General features: G+C 47.2%; 2 protein-coding genes across 7 annotated transcripts in view; one reads left to right on the top strand and one right to left on the bottom strand.

The window, feature by feature from the left end:
- Window positions 1-829: 829 nt before the first annotated feature.
- On the bottom strand, window positions 830-11967 carry MRPL14 (mitochondrial ribosomal protein L14). 2 transcript variants are annotated; one of them, XM_039854832.1, is made up of 3 exons: window positions 11863-11967; window positions 3371-3462; window positions 830-1319 (listed from the first exon to the last, which is right to left on the bottom strand). In XM_039854832.1, exons 2-3 carry the CDS (start codon window positions 3439-3441, stop codon window positions 953-955), a joined length of 438 nt encoding a protein of 145 aa, XP_039710766.1. In that variant the 5' UTR covers window positions 3442-3462; window positions 11863-11967; the 3' UTR covers window positions 830-952. The 2 variants fall into 2 exon arrangements, with proteins under 2 accessions (XP_039710766.1, XP_039710767.1); XM_039854833.1 differs by lacking the exon at window positions 11863-11967 and adding an exon at window positions 3724-3899.
- The window catches only part of TMEM63B (transmembrane protein 63B), a 24131-nt gene continuing 17354 nt past the window's right edge, over window positions 11271-18047 (top strand). For 2 of the 5 annotated variants that reach the window (XM_039854830.1, XM_039854826.1), the window contains exons 1-3: window positions 11271-11608; window positions 12251-12395; window positions 17684-17866. In XM_039854830.1, coding sequence (XP_039710764.1) covers window positions 17708-17866 — 159 coding nt within the window. In that variant the 5' untranslated portion in view covers window positions 11271-11608; window positions 12251-12395; window positions 17684-17707. The other 3 variants (XM_039854829.1, XM_039854828.1, XM_039854827.1) reach the window with 3 other exon arrangements.

Genomic DNA, 18047 nt, shown 5'->3' with positions numbered 1-18047 from the left:
CCATGAAGTAGGTATCATCATTATAGCCCTATTTTATAGGTGAGGAAACTGAGAAGTTAAATAATTTGTCCGAAGTCACTATGTGGTAAGTGGTGGAGTCAGGATAAAAATCCAGGCAGTCTGGCTACAGAGCACGTGTTCTTATAATCCTTAAGCTACTCTGCCTCTCTGAGGCCACTGGAATGTTTAATGAGGATATTTTGAACGAATAAATAAATGAATTCATAAATGATGAGGTTCTATCAAAGGAACTACGGGAGACCCCAAACCTCCCCAAGATGACCAGCAAATAAAACAGAAGACAAATTCTCACTCACCTGCACAGGCCCACGATTAGGTCATCTGCAAAACAGAAGAGCTAGTCCTTTTCCCCAGCAGTCAAGGGAAGAAGCTTTCTGCTACAGGCACAGAGGAATGCTTTGGTCACTAGCAGAGGATACGCCACAGTAGAGAAAGGACTACTGTCTGGGTTCTGTCAGAGCCTAAACGCAACATTCCACTAGATTAAACAAGTCACTCTGCTTGTATTCATGCTAACCCAGTAATCTTCATAACCGTTTGGTATCTCAAGCTCTCTGACACAGGGAGAGGATAATTTGAATGTATAAAAAAAAAAAAAGTTTGCCTGGTTAGAAGTGACAGATGCCACTGTTCATGTACAAACGAGCATCTGGTCTGTATCTCCTTTTTCAGAACCAGACACTCCTGGAGGAGCTCACAGGCTACTCCTTATAAAGACTGCCATCTTGTATGGCCAGACACAGATTGGCCACCTTTTAACTGCTTCAGTACCATCTATCTCACAAACATTCTAAAAAGCTCAAGAAGAAAACATATGTGAAAATGTTTATTTGTCACAAGACACTGCTCCCCAAACTCCCCTTCAGCAAAGGCACAGTTCTCAGAACTACTGCATTCATGAGTCCCACTGCAGCCTGCAGCTGGGCTCTGTTCACACGAAGTTCTGAGCAATGGCCAGCACCTTGGAAAACTCGCCTTCCTTCTGGCGTAGGCTGGTGGGGATGGGTGTCTTAATTCGGGTCCCCACAGGGTTCCCATTGTCTTCAATGAGGACCACGTTGTTGGAGTCAAACCTGGGGGTCATCCGGGGACCGGGCATGCGATGCCCCACAATGAGTGCCTTTTTCTTCTGTCCCTTGATGGCCAACAATATCCGGTCGCCCACCTTGCCCACCCCATTCTTGTTATAGACATGAATGCAACGAGGAGGGCGATGGTACGGGGTGTTCCCCAGGGCACTGTTGTCCACCACACGCACCCGTGTCATCTTCTGAATTGCACTGAGGCTCCTGGCAGTGCTGGTGGGAGAGAAAAAAGTTTGAGGTATGTATGTATCGGTCCTGGTCAGGGTGCAGAGGCCTCTGAGAGGGCAAGGCTTGAGACAGAGCACACATTAGCAACAACGCTCTGAACATAGCACAACCCAGGGCCCTGACAGAGTCAGGGGCTTATGAGGACTTCTCTGTGCCCAAGACAATTCCCTTACAGCCAAAAGCTTCTGCTGCCAGGTCAAGATCTTGATTTGGATGGGTTTTAAAGGCAACCTGATTTTCTGTTAAACTTCATGGTAGCCTTAATGTAAAGCCTTTGGTTTCCAAAAGGACTCTGAGAATTAAGGGAATATCTTATGAGCCAGGCTTCACCCACTGCCTAGCCTGTAAAACCTGCTCCCCCAGAATACAGGTTGCCAAATTTTCTCACCTTTATGTTGCTGGGAGCCAGAAGATATGAGTGAGTAGGTTTGCTAAGGGAGTCCCTTGACACAATACAGCAGAAACTAGAAATAAGTCGAGGTAACAATCTTTTGTTTTAATGTGTTTTTCCCCACTAGAAAGGAAATTTTTAAAAGGGTACCTGTTAAAGGCAGATAAGCTATTATTAAGCAATTTGAAAACAGTGGAACTTCTACTTTCCTAATGTTACCACCTTAAATTCTGCTGCTTTCCACGGTAATCCCAGGTCCTCTCCTCTCATTCCACATGCCTACTCTGGGCAATTTTATCTAGTCCCATCGATTCCAACTAGTAGATTCCATTTACAGCCCCATCTCTGTCCTGTATTCTAGTCCTGTATTTCCACTTTAAACTCACATGTCCTACAGATACTTCAAACTCAGGGGGTCCCACGCTAACCTCACTGCCTCCCTTTGCTATCTTCCTCTTGTGGCTGCATTTCTTATTGAGATAATGGCTTCTCCAAAAACTCCAGCTCCCAAGCCATATACCGCTCTCCTCATCAATGTCCCTGCTGCCAAGTTCTATTAAATACCATCTCCTAAGCACCTCTGTCCTCTCCCTCCACCCCATCAACACTTCCTGAATTCAGCAGCTCACTCACTTACACCAAGATTGTCACATTAGTGTCTTAACTGATTCCCAGTGGACCTCACACTGCCAACCAAGAGCTCTTTTTAGAATACAAAACTGAGTCTACTCCCCTGCTTAGAATTATTCTATGGTTCCCCGCTGTCTACACTGTCAACAACCTGGCCCCAACTTACCTGCAATCTGAGGCACATTATCTTCTACCCCTTACACACCCACTCTGTGCCCCAGTGGCCAGGAACCCCTGGAGGTCTCCAAACACACCATGCCTCTCAGCGCCCCCAGAGGCCTAGACAGGGTCTGCTCCCCTCTTCCCTTCGGGGAAGGCCACCTTCACTCTCCTTTCCTCCTCGTCCTCCCTTAGGAGCTCTGACTCAGGCCTTCCAGGGCACCATACAAACCTTTATGTTTATACTTGTCACATTTTCTTAGAGTTATTTGTTTCCAAGTTTGCTCCCACAGCCAACTGTGAGAACTCTTTCAGGGCAGGAAGCAATTCTTATTCATTTCTCTATGACCAATCCTAGGCACAGTGCTTAGTAAACGCTTGTGAAATGAGTGCACGAATGGGGTCAAAAGGCATCTTTGCCTAAAGGAATGCAACCAGTGCTCTCCCCTGGCTTAGCATCTAAAAGGAGGGGAGGTTGTCACATTTTATCAAGCTTGAGTTTTTAGTAATAAGCATGTAATTTTCTAAAATGATTCTATTTTTAAAAGAGAAAGTTTTAATGCACTGGAAGAATGATAGAGTTGAGAGATGTCAGGTTCACTACAAGTCTGGTAAGGAGTGAAAAGTTTCTTCTACCATATGCCATTCTCTATTCCGCTTCCAAGAGCACTGTCACCTCCTTACCTATGCCCTTCACTCGACCTGACCAAACCCCAGCTCAGTCTGATTCCTTTAGCTTACTTGACTCCAAGCCCACTCCCCTGAGTTTCCACGCCCACTCTAGTCACTGTAATGTCAGCGTTGAAGGGAGGCTTACTCAAAGACACAGCTTTAAGAACTTAATGGGAAAAGTTACCTGAAACAGCACTGACTGAGTGCTCTGCTTACATGTGTGAAAGGGCCCCTGAGCCCAGTAAAGAGAGCCATGGGATCCCCAGAGGGCAAATCCTGCAGGAAAAAAGGAGGAGGAAAGGATTTAGTCTAAGTCAGTATCCTTACTCAGAGCCAGTTTTTTTTGTGTTTTTTTGTAAAAGACTGTTGGGGACTTGTGTGGGAGATGGCACTTCTAGCACAAGATCATTAGTCACTAAATATAAATCTTAGTGGCTAAAAGATACGCAGATGAGTAGCTGGAACTCTAGCTACAATTTTGCTGATTCATATTCTAACTGAGGTCAAAGAGCTAGAATGGTCCACAATGGCTCTCACCACAAGGAATGCAACGGCGCAGAGGATCCCTTCATCATGACATCACTTCCATAGGCGGGGAAAGCATGAATCCTCAGGTACACCCCTGGCCAGCGACCACCTTCCAAGTCCCCCACAGAGGAAAACTCACAAACTATTGCCTTGTTGACACTCATGGCCTCCTGAAACCAGAACTTTTACTCCCTGAAAGAAAGCAGATAATCTGAGCAACTGCCCAAGCTGTCTGTCACCACATCACCTCTCTCCCAAAGGTAAAAGCCAGAATACCTGGACAGCTCCAGGCTAGCAATGAAGAGCTAAAAATGCCCCTGCCAAGTCACTGACCAAGGTGTCTATTTGAGTCAATCTCCCAAATAATACTGTAACACAGAAAAACTACCTACCCCATACTATAGTTAGAAGCTAGGTTTGGAAAAGTAAGCTAGAGGTAAAAGAGCAATCACAAACCCAACACTGGTGACTCAAGCTTCCGGAACCTCAACCTGTGGCTCCCCAGCACAGTTTCTTGCAACACCTGGGCATGAGTTAGGGGCACGTTGAAGAAAAACCTACAGCCACCTAGTATTTCCGGCTGCAAAATATGCTTGTTCTTCCATCTAAATATTTGGCTGCAGAGGGCTTCATTCAAGAGCTCTGCTGAGAAAAGCCTCTACCAATGTAGTGTTTACACACAGCGCTGCCTTGTGTAAGTTCAAAGCTCCTCTGATAAGGTTTTATTTAATAAGGGTGGAGGCCCCCACCCCACTATTTACTTCCACAAGAATATCCAGACCCTTAAGACAAGAATATCCAGACCCTTATTAACGACAATTTAGCCTGAAATCGCAAGCTTACTCTCCCAATGTTTTCCTTAAGGCAATCCAAGGAGCGCTGGCCAAAATGTAATTATGATCAGAAAATTAAATGCAAAAAAAAAAAGGCAGCTAACTTACAGAACTAACATCTGACACACAGAATTGAATACTATTAGATGAGGCCAGCTTCACCTTTATAGCTAGGTCACTCTACACAAGAAACTGAGCTTTAGTTCCCCATCTATAACACAGGTTTCCCCATCTGTTAACACGCAGTTTCCCATCTGTAACACCTACTCACAAGGTGATCATGAGATAAGCCATTCAAAGCATAGAACAGTACCTAGCACTCAATACCTATTAGCTATCTTCAGCAGCAGCAGCAGCAGCAACAGCATCATCATCATCATCGTCGTCACATCATCTAGTCACATCACTTCTTATTTCACAGATTAGGAAACTGAGATACAAAGAGATGATGTGACTTATGTACAGCCTCACAACTAGCCGAAGGCAGAACCAGAACCAGAAGTGGACCCAGTTCCATTCAAGGTACTTTTCACAATACCCTACAGTCTCACTCTGCCATACAAAACTCACTTCACACAGGGTTAAGAAGCAGCTTTAAGGGTTGTCTGGTCTTTTTTTGTTTCTTTTATGAAAATATATTGAGTAGCTATAATGTATCAGGCACTAGAAGACTAAGTGCTTTACGTTATCATCTAAGCCTCAAAAAAACCCTATGAAATAGGCACTATTATCAGCCTTACTTCATACAGGCAGAAATGAGGCCCAGAGAGGTTAGATAATTTGCCCAAGGTCACACAGGAGTGACAAAGCTGCAATTTGAACCCTCGTACTCAAGCTTCTTGAATCCATGCTCTTAGTCAAGAGTTAACATGGTAAATTTAAATATTTTTCCAATTGTTAAATCATCCTTGTTTCATCAAGAATACTGACCTCACATGCACATTTTACTCATACTCAACTCGATGTTTCCTGAATCAACTGAAGTGTACACAAAGACTAGGTGAAAATTATTCACTTTAATCCAATTTAAGTTTTGAAGACAATTTGTAGTGTAGGTGGCAAGAAGAGCTCCATACTATGAGCAATAACTGAAAATTGGCTTTAAGGAAAATATATAGCTCTGAAAAGCAGTCCTCCTGGTCCAGGCTGCAGTTACCTTCAATCTCAGCCAAGCTTTCCCATCTGATGCTGGCGGGCCCTTGCTCTCGCTCCCTGGGAGAGAAGAGGCTCCTCAGCTCCTCCACAGCACCGCCCACATTTCCTGAGAATGGTGACACCCTGTCTCTCCACTCAGCACTGCTTCCTCAATAACACTTATGTTAGTCCAAGAACTGCAGAAGTGCCTGGGGGCTTCTCAGAACTTTCCTGACTCAGGTATAACAAATGGCACCATTCAAAGCACCTCTCTAAACTCTGCAGGGCAGTCTATGCACAAATCCAAACCCAGGCCTCCTTCTCCATGCTTGCTCACAAGCTATACCCTCCCAAACTACACCCATCTCTACCCAGCTAAATCTGACCCAGCTCCAAATTTATCTCCTCCATGAAGCCTTGTGTAAAACTGCACCATCAGTTGCTACCTCTCCTGCACACTGAGGACATCCGGGCAACCTGTGCCAAAAGGACTCTCATTGCTCCAACTTTCACTATCCAAACTCAAAAACTGAATAAAGTTAAATGCTTCTTTTAAGATAAGGCTGATATCCCTTAAAATTCTAGTTCTTGCTATTCACTATCCCAAACTCAGAAACCACAGAAATCTTGATAATCTGGCATTTGAACTTACTATAGAAACTCAGAAATCACACAGACTCAGATCATGAGGATTATCTGTACTGCTCTCAAACACAAGAGTTAACACATTCCCATCTCCAGGGAGCACTTCCATTTTCACAAGAAAAGGCCCAATTCAAAGACTTTTCACTTTTCACTAGCGGCTTGATGGCTCTAATGGTGACCTCCAGATGCAAAGGACTTAACTCAAATGTACAATAGTAAGCCTTCCTATGAACTTGAAAGCACAAAAGAACCAAATATATTCACTTATTGGATGTATGTTCTTTTTTCCTCAAAAAAAAAATCTGTGATTCCCTCCACCCCCACCCCAGCAGGTCTCCACTGAGGACTGCAATAAACATTTGTTGGATAAAATAAATGAGGTAGCCAACAGAAAGATAGCCCCTACTCATGGCTCCAAACATACTGTTGAGCTCTTATCTCTCAGGAACCAGGATATCACACAAACATGCTTTAGGAAAACCACGGTGCTGGTTGTGGGAGGATTAGCCCATGCTATGTATACAGACCCCTGGGATCATCTTCCAGGCCTTGTGTCTACACTGCCCACGGTGGAAAAACACCTCATCTCACCACTAAATAACCGGTTTGAATCAGAGAAGAGTAATAGAGGCAGCAATTTACTTCAAAGCAATTTTGATTGGCCTTGATGTTATTTCGTAGCATAAATCCATCCTGTAGACACAGCTCCTGATTCACTTCAGATGTAGTCTATATATAATGCTTTGTTTCAACACAGAGTTTTGTGTTTGCATAGAAAGTAATCCCAACGATATTTCCTCCTCTACAACACTCTCACTCAGAGGGGGTCAGGTGTTCGGAAGACTTCAATGCCAGAGATGGCTTTTCACGCCACTTCCTGGTCAGCATTGAGTATTACCCTCCAGGTTTACAGTATGAATCAAAACCTCTCCACAGAGGGAGAAAGGGAAGGAAGAGTAGAGGAGAGAGAGAGTGGGGAAAAAGGGGTGAGGGAGGGAGGCAGGGAGGAGGGAGGGGAGAGTAGGGGGGAGGGAGAGGAGGTGGGGAAGGGAGGAAGGAAGAAAAGGATAAACTACTTAATATAATCTAAGATCCATGTTCATTTTCCATCCTGATTTAACTTTAAAGATCTCCCTTCAGTTGTGGAGGCCAGGGAGAACTGTACATTTCAGGGGCACAAAGGTGAGTTTTTCACTTGACATCACCTTATAGGTCTCATTGGAAGGACACTCCGTGAGGGCAGGGGACATGCCTGCCTGGCTGCATGCTCAGAACCCAGAACAGTGTCTGGCACACAAATGCAGCTCAATGAGTATCTGTTAAATGAATAAAATTAATCTGCAGTTGCAATTCATTCTGCAGCTCCATGTTGGGGAGGGCGGCGGGGGAGGGGGGGTTGTTGGTCATTCTTGTACCCTTCTCCCAGGTTCCCAGTGATTTGAGCCTCTTACTGAGAGCTCATTTTAAGCTAATTTTAATATACAAAGTCTGAGCTGAAACAAACAAACAAACAAACAAAAAAGAGCCTACACCTCTGATGCTTTGTGGAAATCTGGAAAATACCATTACTTGAGCTTTGAGGTTCATGGAAATGTATTTAGTATCATAGACTTATGTAAAATCATACATTGTTTCCATATGAAAATTTCCATCTGTTAGGAGCTACCATGTTACATACATTTCAAAGGCCTTTCAAGAGGAAATAGGCTCTACAGAAGAGATAAAACAAATAAGTTCCATGGTCAAAAAAGAGTGCTTCAAGGAGGTTCTGTTATTAACAGCAGGGAAAAGAAACAGTAAGAGAAATCAAATGCAATGCCCAGACACAAAAAGGACAAACTGCCAAGTGTGAGGATGTAAATGTCCTTCTTAAAGCAGGAAAAAGCAGTGTTGAGGAATCAAGAAAAGGAAATCCCAGGACCCCGTATTGTCCTGCAGACATAACCTCTGCCATCTCCTGCAGCTTTCACCCCAATCTGGACAAATTAAGTACCTTATTGCTGCTTAAAAACTCATTACTGTTTTGTTGTCCAAAGATCCTCTCCTAGGATTATTTTTTCTTCTTAACCTCACACAAGTATAACATGTTACAAATTCTCAAAGTACTTTCACCCAGATCACTTTCTTGGATGATTTCATTCCTGAGCACCCAATAAAAACACAAAGACAAAAAAAAAGAGCAACAGTCCATAGGGGGTTCAATCAGCTAAGGATTCTGAATGGTTCTGGGGGCACAATAAAGTACCATTTTGCAGAGTAGAAATGAAGTCTGAAATAATAAGCAACTTAATGACTTGTCCAAGATTAGTATATGCTGCATAATACCTGTACAGCTAAGATGCTACTTTAACCACTAATAAACTTCACAGAATAAAAAAACACAGCCCCACACAGGGCAAGTATATTTTCTTCTCTATCAAGCCTGTCACATAATCTTTAAAAACTCAGGAATTAAAATTTATTTTCAATAAATACCTGCACTACATCCAGCACAATCGATAACAAAAGCTGAAGTTGATCTGATTCACCTGCCAAGGTGAGTCTTCGCAGTGTCACTGTCAATAAGCAAAGTATTCCTCAATAGCTCAATGGGCCATCTCTGCCACAGCTGCCACTGAGGACCCCATTTCTCAACTTGATTCACAAAAGAAAAATGTTTCCATGGTTTTTGTCCTATATTTACTTATTCGTTCACCTCATGCCCTACCTTCTTAAAAAATATTTAAAGCAGTGGTTCTTAAATATATCTGACAATTCTCAAATATTCAAGCTGATTTTTCAATGTGTAAATTTTATCTATTCTGGCTTTGCTCCCCCTCCATCCCCACTTCACAAGTGTGCAAACACCTATAGTTCAGGAATAATCAGTATGGTGAAAATCAGAGAGTGAAAATTGTACAAAGTTCTACTGGTGTACATATTTCCATCCTATTATCACCTCTAGTGGGCAAGAAGCCAGGCTTATGGAGCTGTAAGGTGGGCAGAGGGGCAATGGGGGAAAGGAAGAGCCCAGGGTAGTCCCTGGACTCAAATAGGAATGCTGCTGATGGAAAGCGTACCTCCACCCTATCCTCCCCTCACCTTCTGCTAAGTCTGTGACCTTGGAATCAACTTCTCCAGGCCTCAATGACTCTCTGCCAAGCAGGGGTAATTAGGAACAAAGAGGCATGGAAGTGAATGTGCTTTAGCTTCACTCATGTAAGTGATTGTTTTAAAGTGGGAAATCTCTTTCTGAATTAACCGATAGGGGCCAGATCTGCAGGTTAAGCAGTTTGTTTCCCAAATCCTAAACAGGGACAACAGCCTCACTCCCTGATTCTCAGGGCAGAACTACAGGTGTCTCTTTAAGATCAATCAATCCTAAAAGTGCTTTTTAGCTTAAAAGATATGGAAAGTGCTCCCTCTCTTTTCTAAAGGCATTAGATAATTTTTTAAAGTTTTGATAGGCAGACCTTCCCACTTTGAGTTGTTTCACTAGTGAATAATAAGCAGTCTAGTATCTTTCTTAACAAGAGAGCATATTACCTGACCCAGAGCAACATTTCTGGTATCTGAATCTAGCCCTCTCTTACACGCTGGTTGTCACTGTTAGTATATGTATAAAATCACGCCAGGACAAGCTACAACCCGGAACAAACTATCAGCCTTTAAAAAGGAAGGCTAAATCGTAACCTGGTTTTTGAGACCTTCCCAAGCTCCCAGTCATAAAAACTAAACAATATAAAAATCGATCATATGTGGATCCAGGTGTCATAATCCAAGACAAGAGTGGGGCAAGACAGGCTTTAAGGACTCCTGCATCCTCTAAGATTCTAGATGCTGAGTCTAAATAATGATGTTCATTGCCCAACAGAGTACCTCCTGAAATATGGACTCCAGGGAAGGTTTTTAACATTCATATTCAAGGGCAATAATAAACCTTTTGGCCACTGTTATTTCATGGATTCCACAGTACACTAAATTCCATTCTCATTTCAGGCTTTCTGGAATGTTTCCTCTTCCTTCTGTTAACATGTGGTGACCCTAATCAGGCACAGGCAGAAATGGATCAGGAATCCACATGCTCAGATTTATAACTATACTATTAAAAATAATACATAAGAAATGCTTTCAATGATTCTCAGAGTGATCCTCAGTGATCCTCCAAAAACCAGATAACTATGGCCTCCATTTCCACTTTCCAGATATCCATTACAAGTGCTATTTAGCAATGGATCACATCAGCTTTACAACCATATAATCAACTCATTATGTAAAAAGATCCATAGGAAATACACATCAAAGAAGCTCTAAGGGTAAAATGGACAATTCTATCCAAGAGAAAAACAAAAACAACTAGAACAAATCCCTTTTCATCTAACTGCTCATTCCTACCCAAAACAATTCCCAGAATCCAAAGCTACAAAGACGCCTGCCACCAGGCAGTCTACCAAAGACAGCTTCACCTTATCTTCCTTTCTGTCTTTCCTAAGTAAGCCAACCTACTTTCTACCACGACAAAATCTTCAATTGCAGGTATTTCCAATGAGTGAAAAGTGAACTGTCTTCTTGCGCAGTATCCTCGGGGAAGGAAGAAACCCATTCTGTTCCTGGTGTGCTAATGAATCCTGCTGGACAATTCTAAGTGAGAATTCAGGCTGCGGAAGGCAAGAGGGCAAAAGGAGGATATAGAAGACGAATGTTTCGAACTTTTCTGTGACACACTGAAAGAAATACATTGTCTCACACCTCAACACATTCGCACAGGTTTATATACTTGAAGCAAGCGTTAAGAAACAATACTTAACCCTTACTAAAGACAATGCACTGTGATATCTTCGACTGTTTTTAAATGACAGCTGTGATCCATTCAAATTATTTCCAACTAACCAATGGGACTCAGTTTGAACGGGAGTTCAGGTCACCGTCTTTGTGTGGGTGATAGACACATGCGCGTGCACACACACACACACACACAGAGCTATCTCCCTCCCTCTCGCCCTCTCTCCATCTTTCCAGCTTTAATCCCTAGCAGATGCAGCCTCTGGTGAAATGAGAAACCAGGGAACCCCCTGGAGCTGGGGAAGCCACTCATCGGCAGTGGACTCACTCTCCTCACCACAGAAGAACCTGACAAACAAGTCACAAAGTCATCTCCAGACCCAACCTGGGAAGGGGAGGGAGGCCAAGAGAAGCGGACAAACTCGAGGAGCCACGCCAAAGCGACCGGCCGAGGCCACCTAACGAAAGCCTGACCGCAGCTCGCCATTCCACAGGCCGACCCCACATCCCTGGAAAGATAGGTGAGCGCTGGCCGGGGGCGGGCGCTGGGGCACAGAGGCCACGGGAGCCCCCGCCGCTCTTGGGAAGTGAAAGGGAGGAGGTCTGGGTCAGAAGTCTCCCCTCCCCTTGGGGACCCTTCCCACTGCCCTTGTGCACCCAAAAACCCACTATCTGCCCACTCCGGCCTCTTCTCACCCACCCCACGGAGTGACCCTCCCCTAGCGCAGTGAAGAAAAGGGAGTCAGACGCTCCCGTCCCCACCCCCACTTCATACCGCTCTCGCCGCCCCGGAATATCCCGCCGCGGGCCTCGCAGGCCAAGCGCCGCCTTCCCCCACACCCCACGCGGCCTCCCCACCGCGCCTGCGCGCCGGACTCAGCAGGACGGGCGGTGATCTGAGAGTGCGCGCGCGCGCCGTGCGTGTTCTGGCGTGGGGGTGGGATCTGTGCGGCCCCGCCCCCTCTTCCCCCTCCCTCCGCCGGCTCCCCCTCCCCCGACACTGCCGCGGCCGCCGTAGCCCGGAGCTCGAGCACCAAGACATTTCTCTTCCTCTCCCTCTAGCTCCCCGCCCTTGCCTCTAACCCGGGGCTCCGAGCTGGAGCCGAGTCTGCGCCTGGGGGTGAGTACGCGACCCTTCCCCAGCCTCCTCTCTTTTCTTTGAGGATCTCACCACCACCCAAAGAAAAACCCCGGACTCAGCTGCGCGTCCTCTCCCTTCAACCTCCTGCGGGACCCAGAGGTGCCCGGGCCCGCGGGACCCAGTGGTGTCGCGCGCTGCTCCCAACCCCGAACCATCCTGAGCCAAATGTGAGTCCTCTGACCTCTGCGGGGGGTCCAAATGTGCACCGCCCTCTGTCCCCACCCCTCTGGACATCCCGAGGGGTGGGACCCCTGCCCCCGGCCCCCTAGAGCCACTCTTCTCCCACCTGTCTGGTCCAGGTGCGCGTCCTCTCCGGGGTTCCAGCTGCACCCCATCAGCCCGTTGTCGCTGTGGGTAACCTGCCGCCCCCGCCCCTGAGTTTTGGATTTCAGGGTCGCCAAGTCCGATGGCTTCGGTCTCTTTTATGTTTTCCCCTGCTCCCGGAGCTGGCCCAGGACAGGGGTTCGAGCTCGGGCAAGGGCAGGTTTCGTGGGTGCTGGCACGAGGCTGGCCGCTGCCCCCAGCGGATCTAGGGACTGGTCGGCGGGCTGGGGAGGCGGCTGGCTCCGGGAGTGTGTCCTCTCCTTGCGCCCCATACAGTGCAGTTCATTCATGAGCCGCCCGGGCCTGCGTTGGAGGGTGCGGTGGGGAAAGGATTCAGCGGAGAATCGGCAGTGGGGCAAGGCCCTTTTGGGGGGAGGAGGCGGGTTTTGTCCCTCCTGGCCTTCTTCATCACCTAGAGAGGACAGTCCCAAAGCTTTGGCGCCTTGTTCCCCAGAAGAGAAGGGCGTTTGAGAAGTGGAAAGGAGAGGTCAGAGGGGCCAGCTGCCCTTGGGGCTCTGTGCTGCCACCTGCCTGGATCCCCTGGGTGGAGGTCTGGCAGCTCGGCACTCCACTTCCCCAGGGGTTCTCTACCCAATACCACTCTCTAGCTTCACTCTCTAGCTTCTACAGCAGCCTAGGAAGGATGAGGTTGTATCCAACCCCTTCTGAGGAGAGGCCAACAACCCTGCCTCCCAGACAAATGTGAGGAGGGGAGTAGGTAGGAGTGTCTGCCAGGCTTCCAGGGCCTGTGCTTGCAGCATGATGGTCTTCCAGGGCACCAGAGGGTCCAAGCCCTAGCATGCCCCAAGTGGCACATGCCGAGGCCTGCTGTTGGCTCGCCCAGCTCAGTCTTGGCCCATGGGTGGATGGATGGGGATGTGGCAAGGCAGAGGCAGGTGGTGGGTAGCTAAGAACCCCCTTTTGGACATCCTACAAGTTCCCACCAATTATAACAATCTTAAAGACCTCGGTTCAAATTTCAGCTCTGCAATTCTTTAGCTATGTGACCTTGACAAGTTACCTAACCTCTCTGAACCTCAGTTTCAATTAAAAAATGTGTTTACTATCACTTCCTTTCAAGATTTATCATGGGGATAAAACTAGACAATACAGGTAGAGCCTGGCACCCTGCCTGGTAGTTGATCAATAACAGGTGCTCTTCTCTGAACTTCTAACCCATCCTGGTATAGCATCACCCTCCCATACCCCCACCTCTCAGCCTGCTACAGAGGGATCAGGTATGTTTGAAGGGTTTAGGAACATTCCCTGCCTCTCAGTGGCAGAGTCCCAAACGCAGTATAAGCCCTTAGGTCTAAAGAAGCCCATCCTGACTGAGGAGCTCTGTCATATCAAATTCTGTTTTATTTTGATTTTTATCGGTTTTCCTCCACTAAACCAACCCCTTTTATTCCACACTTTATTAATAACAGTAGCTAATTTTTTAGAACCCATTATTTGCCTTTTACATAAGTCATCTTGTTTAATCCTCGAATCAACCACATGATTGAATTATTAGCCCAGGATAGTGAAGTAATTTGCCCAGGTCAGAAGCCAGATCTGTCTCATCTTAGAGCCTGTGCTCTTAACCACCAGACTCTGTTGCCTGCCTTAGAACCTAAAGTCACAAACCCAACGTCTGGGGGCTACAAGTTTGCAAGAGGGAAGACAAATAATAGGGTGTGGCATTTCTCAAGAGTGGTAGCTGGCAGCCCCCAACTCCCTGGTGGAAGTGGCTCCTCTGTTGGCCCAGGCAGCAAAGTACAGGGGTTAAGAGCATAGGCTCTAACCAGGCTGCCTGGGTCCATATCCAGATCTACCACAGACTGGCTGTGTGACATTGCGTAAGTTATGTACCCTCTCAGTATCTCAGTGTCTTCCTAGGGTTGTGATGGGGAATAAATGAGTTAATATTTGTAAAGTGTTTAGAACAGTCCCTGGCACAGAATAAGAGTTAAATATTGATAAATGCATTCTTTTCCTACTACTATTATCCTCATCTGTGGATAGTTTTGCCTATCCTTCTGAAGTTGGTAGAGGTAGAGTGAGGATATTAGTATCTGTTACAGATTGGAAGACTGAGTCCTGGGTTACATAGTAACAGAGCTAGCCTCCATCTTCATCTCCTCCCATCAGACCACACTGCCTTCCTGTGATCCCAAGACCTAAATTAAATCTTCCCAAATAACTCTGTAAGAAAAAACTTGTAATTTATAACTCCCCACCCCTACCATGCACACACTTCTTAATGGTAAAATGACACCTTCAGTTAGCTAGAAATAAAATCTTCCATCAGTCTCTACATAATTCTAGCTAAAAGCCTCAGTGTCAGACTAGAGAAATTTCGAGATATAGCTGGCTCAGGCAATCCCAGTGGAATGGAGGAACTATCCCCCCTCTTACCAACCCCCCAAAAAACTCCCTTATTCTCTTCCCTCACAGCTGCTCAGTGAGGGCTTTGAAAGCAGCTGCCCTTCATGAAACTCAGCCCAGCACCCCCGCCCCCACAATTAAGAGCTTGGAGTAACCCGGTCAGCAAGCAGAGCCACCAGCCCTGGCTCCACCCTTTACCTGACCTGTGACCTCATTCGAGTTGCTTCTTCTCCGTGGGTCGCTGAAAACGGGGATAATGATCTAAATGATCTAATCAAGGCTGCCTTGCTTATGATGTAGGTGGAAAGATCAATGCAGTTGTGGAGGGGAGAGGGCTTTATGACTACAAAAAGGCATATAGCAGGTGGACATGATGATTTCAGTTACTAAGCATCTATCTGGACCCTCACTCACCCTACTGGATCCCCTTAATGTCGAAGCCCCCAGAATGTCTCACCTAACTTCCAAATAGAGATGAGAAGGGGAATGGTGCTCCAGGGGTTTGTACCCATTACATTGTGGGCTGGTGGTACCTTGGAATTGGAGAGGGAAACAGGCAAGGAGTGGGAATAGGCTGTCTTGATTTCTGGAGTACATTGGAGTTGGGAGTTAAGGTGCGGGGAGGGGAGACTAATGTAGAGGCCTTCCAACTACCACAGACCCAAGATACCTATAGCTACTTTTAACATCCTCTGGTGACCCAGGGTTCTGAGTACCTTATGTTTACATACGCAGGCTCCCAGATAAACCCACATATGCATCCCCATTTAGATACCGACAATTCACTTCATATCCGTGGACTGCTATGCAGTCACTTAGCTTCCCCACCACATACACACATGCAAATACACACATCAACATGTATTTACATACCTAAAAACATGTATGTCCACAGTGCTCTGGTGTTCTCTAGCCAGAAAACATTTAATGAGCACATATGAAGCTTCCGTGGTCTTAGGAGTCCTGTTCTAGGCACATCAGAAAAAGCATCGTGGTGCCCTGAAAAGTGTTCTTAGCTTAGAAGAAAGTTGTCCTAGGTTTGAATCCCAGGTCTATTTTATTAGCAGTGTGATTGAGAAAGCTGCTTAACCTCTCAGCCCCTGTGCCCTCATCTTAAAATGACAATGGCGTCCAATTCAGGATCATTGAGGATTAAATGAAATCATGTATGTATTATTCTTGAAACAGTGGGCACTGCTACAATTACTAAATTGGTGGGGTTTGGGGTTTTTTTGTTTGTTTTTTGTTTTTTAAGGCAACTTGAGCTAGAAAGGAAGAGGGAAGCATAGGACACAGGGCAGTAACTCCTCTAGTCTTCCTAACACAGACTTTCCAGAGACTACCTGGGACCAAGTGAAACATATAAACAACGCCCTCGACCTGAGAGCTGGTGCCTCTTGCCAGTTGAAATGTTAGGGAGGGGGCGGGAGGACCAGGGATTGGTGGGCAGGAGAAACCCTCTGAGTCACCCCAGGGGGCTGGAGGACACTGGCTTCCAGAGTTGCAGTCATCGATTCTGGGTTTGTTGTTCTCTTTGTCTGGTTTCCTTTCTTCCCTGGGGACCCCCCCCCCAAAGGCAGCGCTTCAGTGTTGTCAGCAGAAGGGGCTCCCAGGGGCCCTCCAGCAGGATGGGGGTGGGGCGATGATGCCACGGCCACACTTCTCCGCCCTGGGAGCCTTCCCAGAGCCGTGCTTAGCCCCGTCCCCAGGCACTTCCAGAACCCAGGCAAAAGGGCTGCCTGCCCGCTCCCTCCTCCTCCCCACCCCATCCACCTGGATCACTGGACTATCGAGGGCTGGACAGCCTGGCAGTAGCTGGAAGCCGGTACCCGGGCTCAGGGGGCTTGGGCGGGCTAAGAGGCCCCCGCCCACTCTCCTTTCTTTTGCCAATGGAAATGCTCGCTGGAGGCACGGCGTTCCCATCCTGCCCTGCTCTGGAGGCAGGGGCAGGACACTCTGGGAGTTGTAGTCCTCACACATCTCAGGTGACTCCCATGCAGAGATAATTGGAGAGAGATGTAGCTGCTGCTTTGGCGGGGGAAAAGGAATGAAAGTAAGCAGGAGTGAGGGGTTAGGCAAATAATGCAAATCCAGAAATCCTTTTTAACTGGCTTCCCACTCCGACCCTATGCTCAGACCCCTACTCTGGGAACAGAGGGGGCAGCTCTGAAGTCTTATCTTGAAGCCAGGTGTATTGGGAAGGTGATTAACAGAGCTGAAAACTAAGCAAACGGAAATATGCCATTTTTCTAGTGGAGTAGAAAAAGCAGATCAGAGTGAGGTAGCTGGTCCCTGACCCCTCCTCCCTTGACCTAGAAACCTCTCCTCTTAGCCTTAGATCCTCAGATCTAGGACCCCTCCCTCCCCATCTTCTCTCAGGCCGGGTTCTGCCCCTTGCCTTAGGCAGGGAGAGACAGAGACAGAGATAGCATTTTGGAGAGTTTGCTTATGTATGGAGGTGGTGGGAGATAGATGTTAGAGACTCACAGACAACTTCCAAATTAGCAAAACCAGTCTCCCCAGTCCAGATCTGGGCCAAGTTCCCCAGACCTAGGGTGAGGTCACAGCCCAAGAGCCAGCGAAGGTAACTCCATATGACTCAACCCTCCCCTTCCTAGGCTCTTATCTCTGGAAGCCAGAACTTTCACCCACCCAAGCAGCCCAGTGATCTGCCCTCACTGCCCCTTCCCCACACCCACCTTGCTGGAGCCATAACAAGTATAGGGGCTGAGCCTAGCTGACTGATCTGCCCTCTACCCAGGAGGACCATGCGGCAGTAGCAGCCATGCTGCCCTTCCTGCTGGCCACACTGGGCACCACGGCCCTCAACAACAGCAACCCCAAGGACTACTGCTACAGTGCTCGCATCCGCAGCACTGTCCTTCAGGGCCTGCCCTTTGGGGGCGTCCCCACCGTGTTGGCTCTCGACTTCATGTGCTTCCTTGTGAGTGCCCATGCGCCACCCCCACCCTTGGCACCCACACTCTGTATGTAGCTGGCCAACACCTGCAGCTCTAACCACTCTCACCCGACCCTGACTCCACAGGCTTAACTGCTGATGGGATCCCCATCACCCAGCCCAAGCCTAGCCTCTGACCATTCACCCAAGCAAGGGCCTTCCCCTT

Source organism: Pteropus medius, unplaced genomic scaffold (genome assembly GCF_902729225.1).
Source record: "Pteropus medius unplaced genomic scaffold, Ma_sr-lr_union100, whole genome shotgun sequence".
NCBI classification, from domain to species: domain Eukaryota; kingdom Metazoa; phylum Chordata; class Mammalia; order Chiroptera; family Pteropodidae; genus Pteropus; species Pteropus medius.
This window is presented reverse-complemented; position numbering and strand designations above follow the sequence as displayed.

What these genes read in the sequence shown, in the direction of transcription:
- MRPL14 (XM_039854832.1), bottom strand. Translation starts at nt 3,441, where the DNA reads ATGGCTCTCTTTACTGGGCTCAGGGGCCCTTTCACACATGTAAGCAGA. An exon ending in CTCAGTCAGTGCTGTTTCAG is followed by an intron (nt 1,320 to 3,370) that starts GTAACTTTTCCC and finishes CTCTCCCACCAG; the next exon opens with CACTGCCAGGAGCCTCAGTG.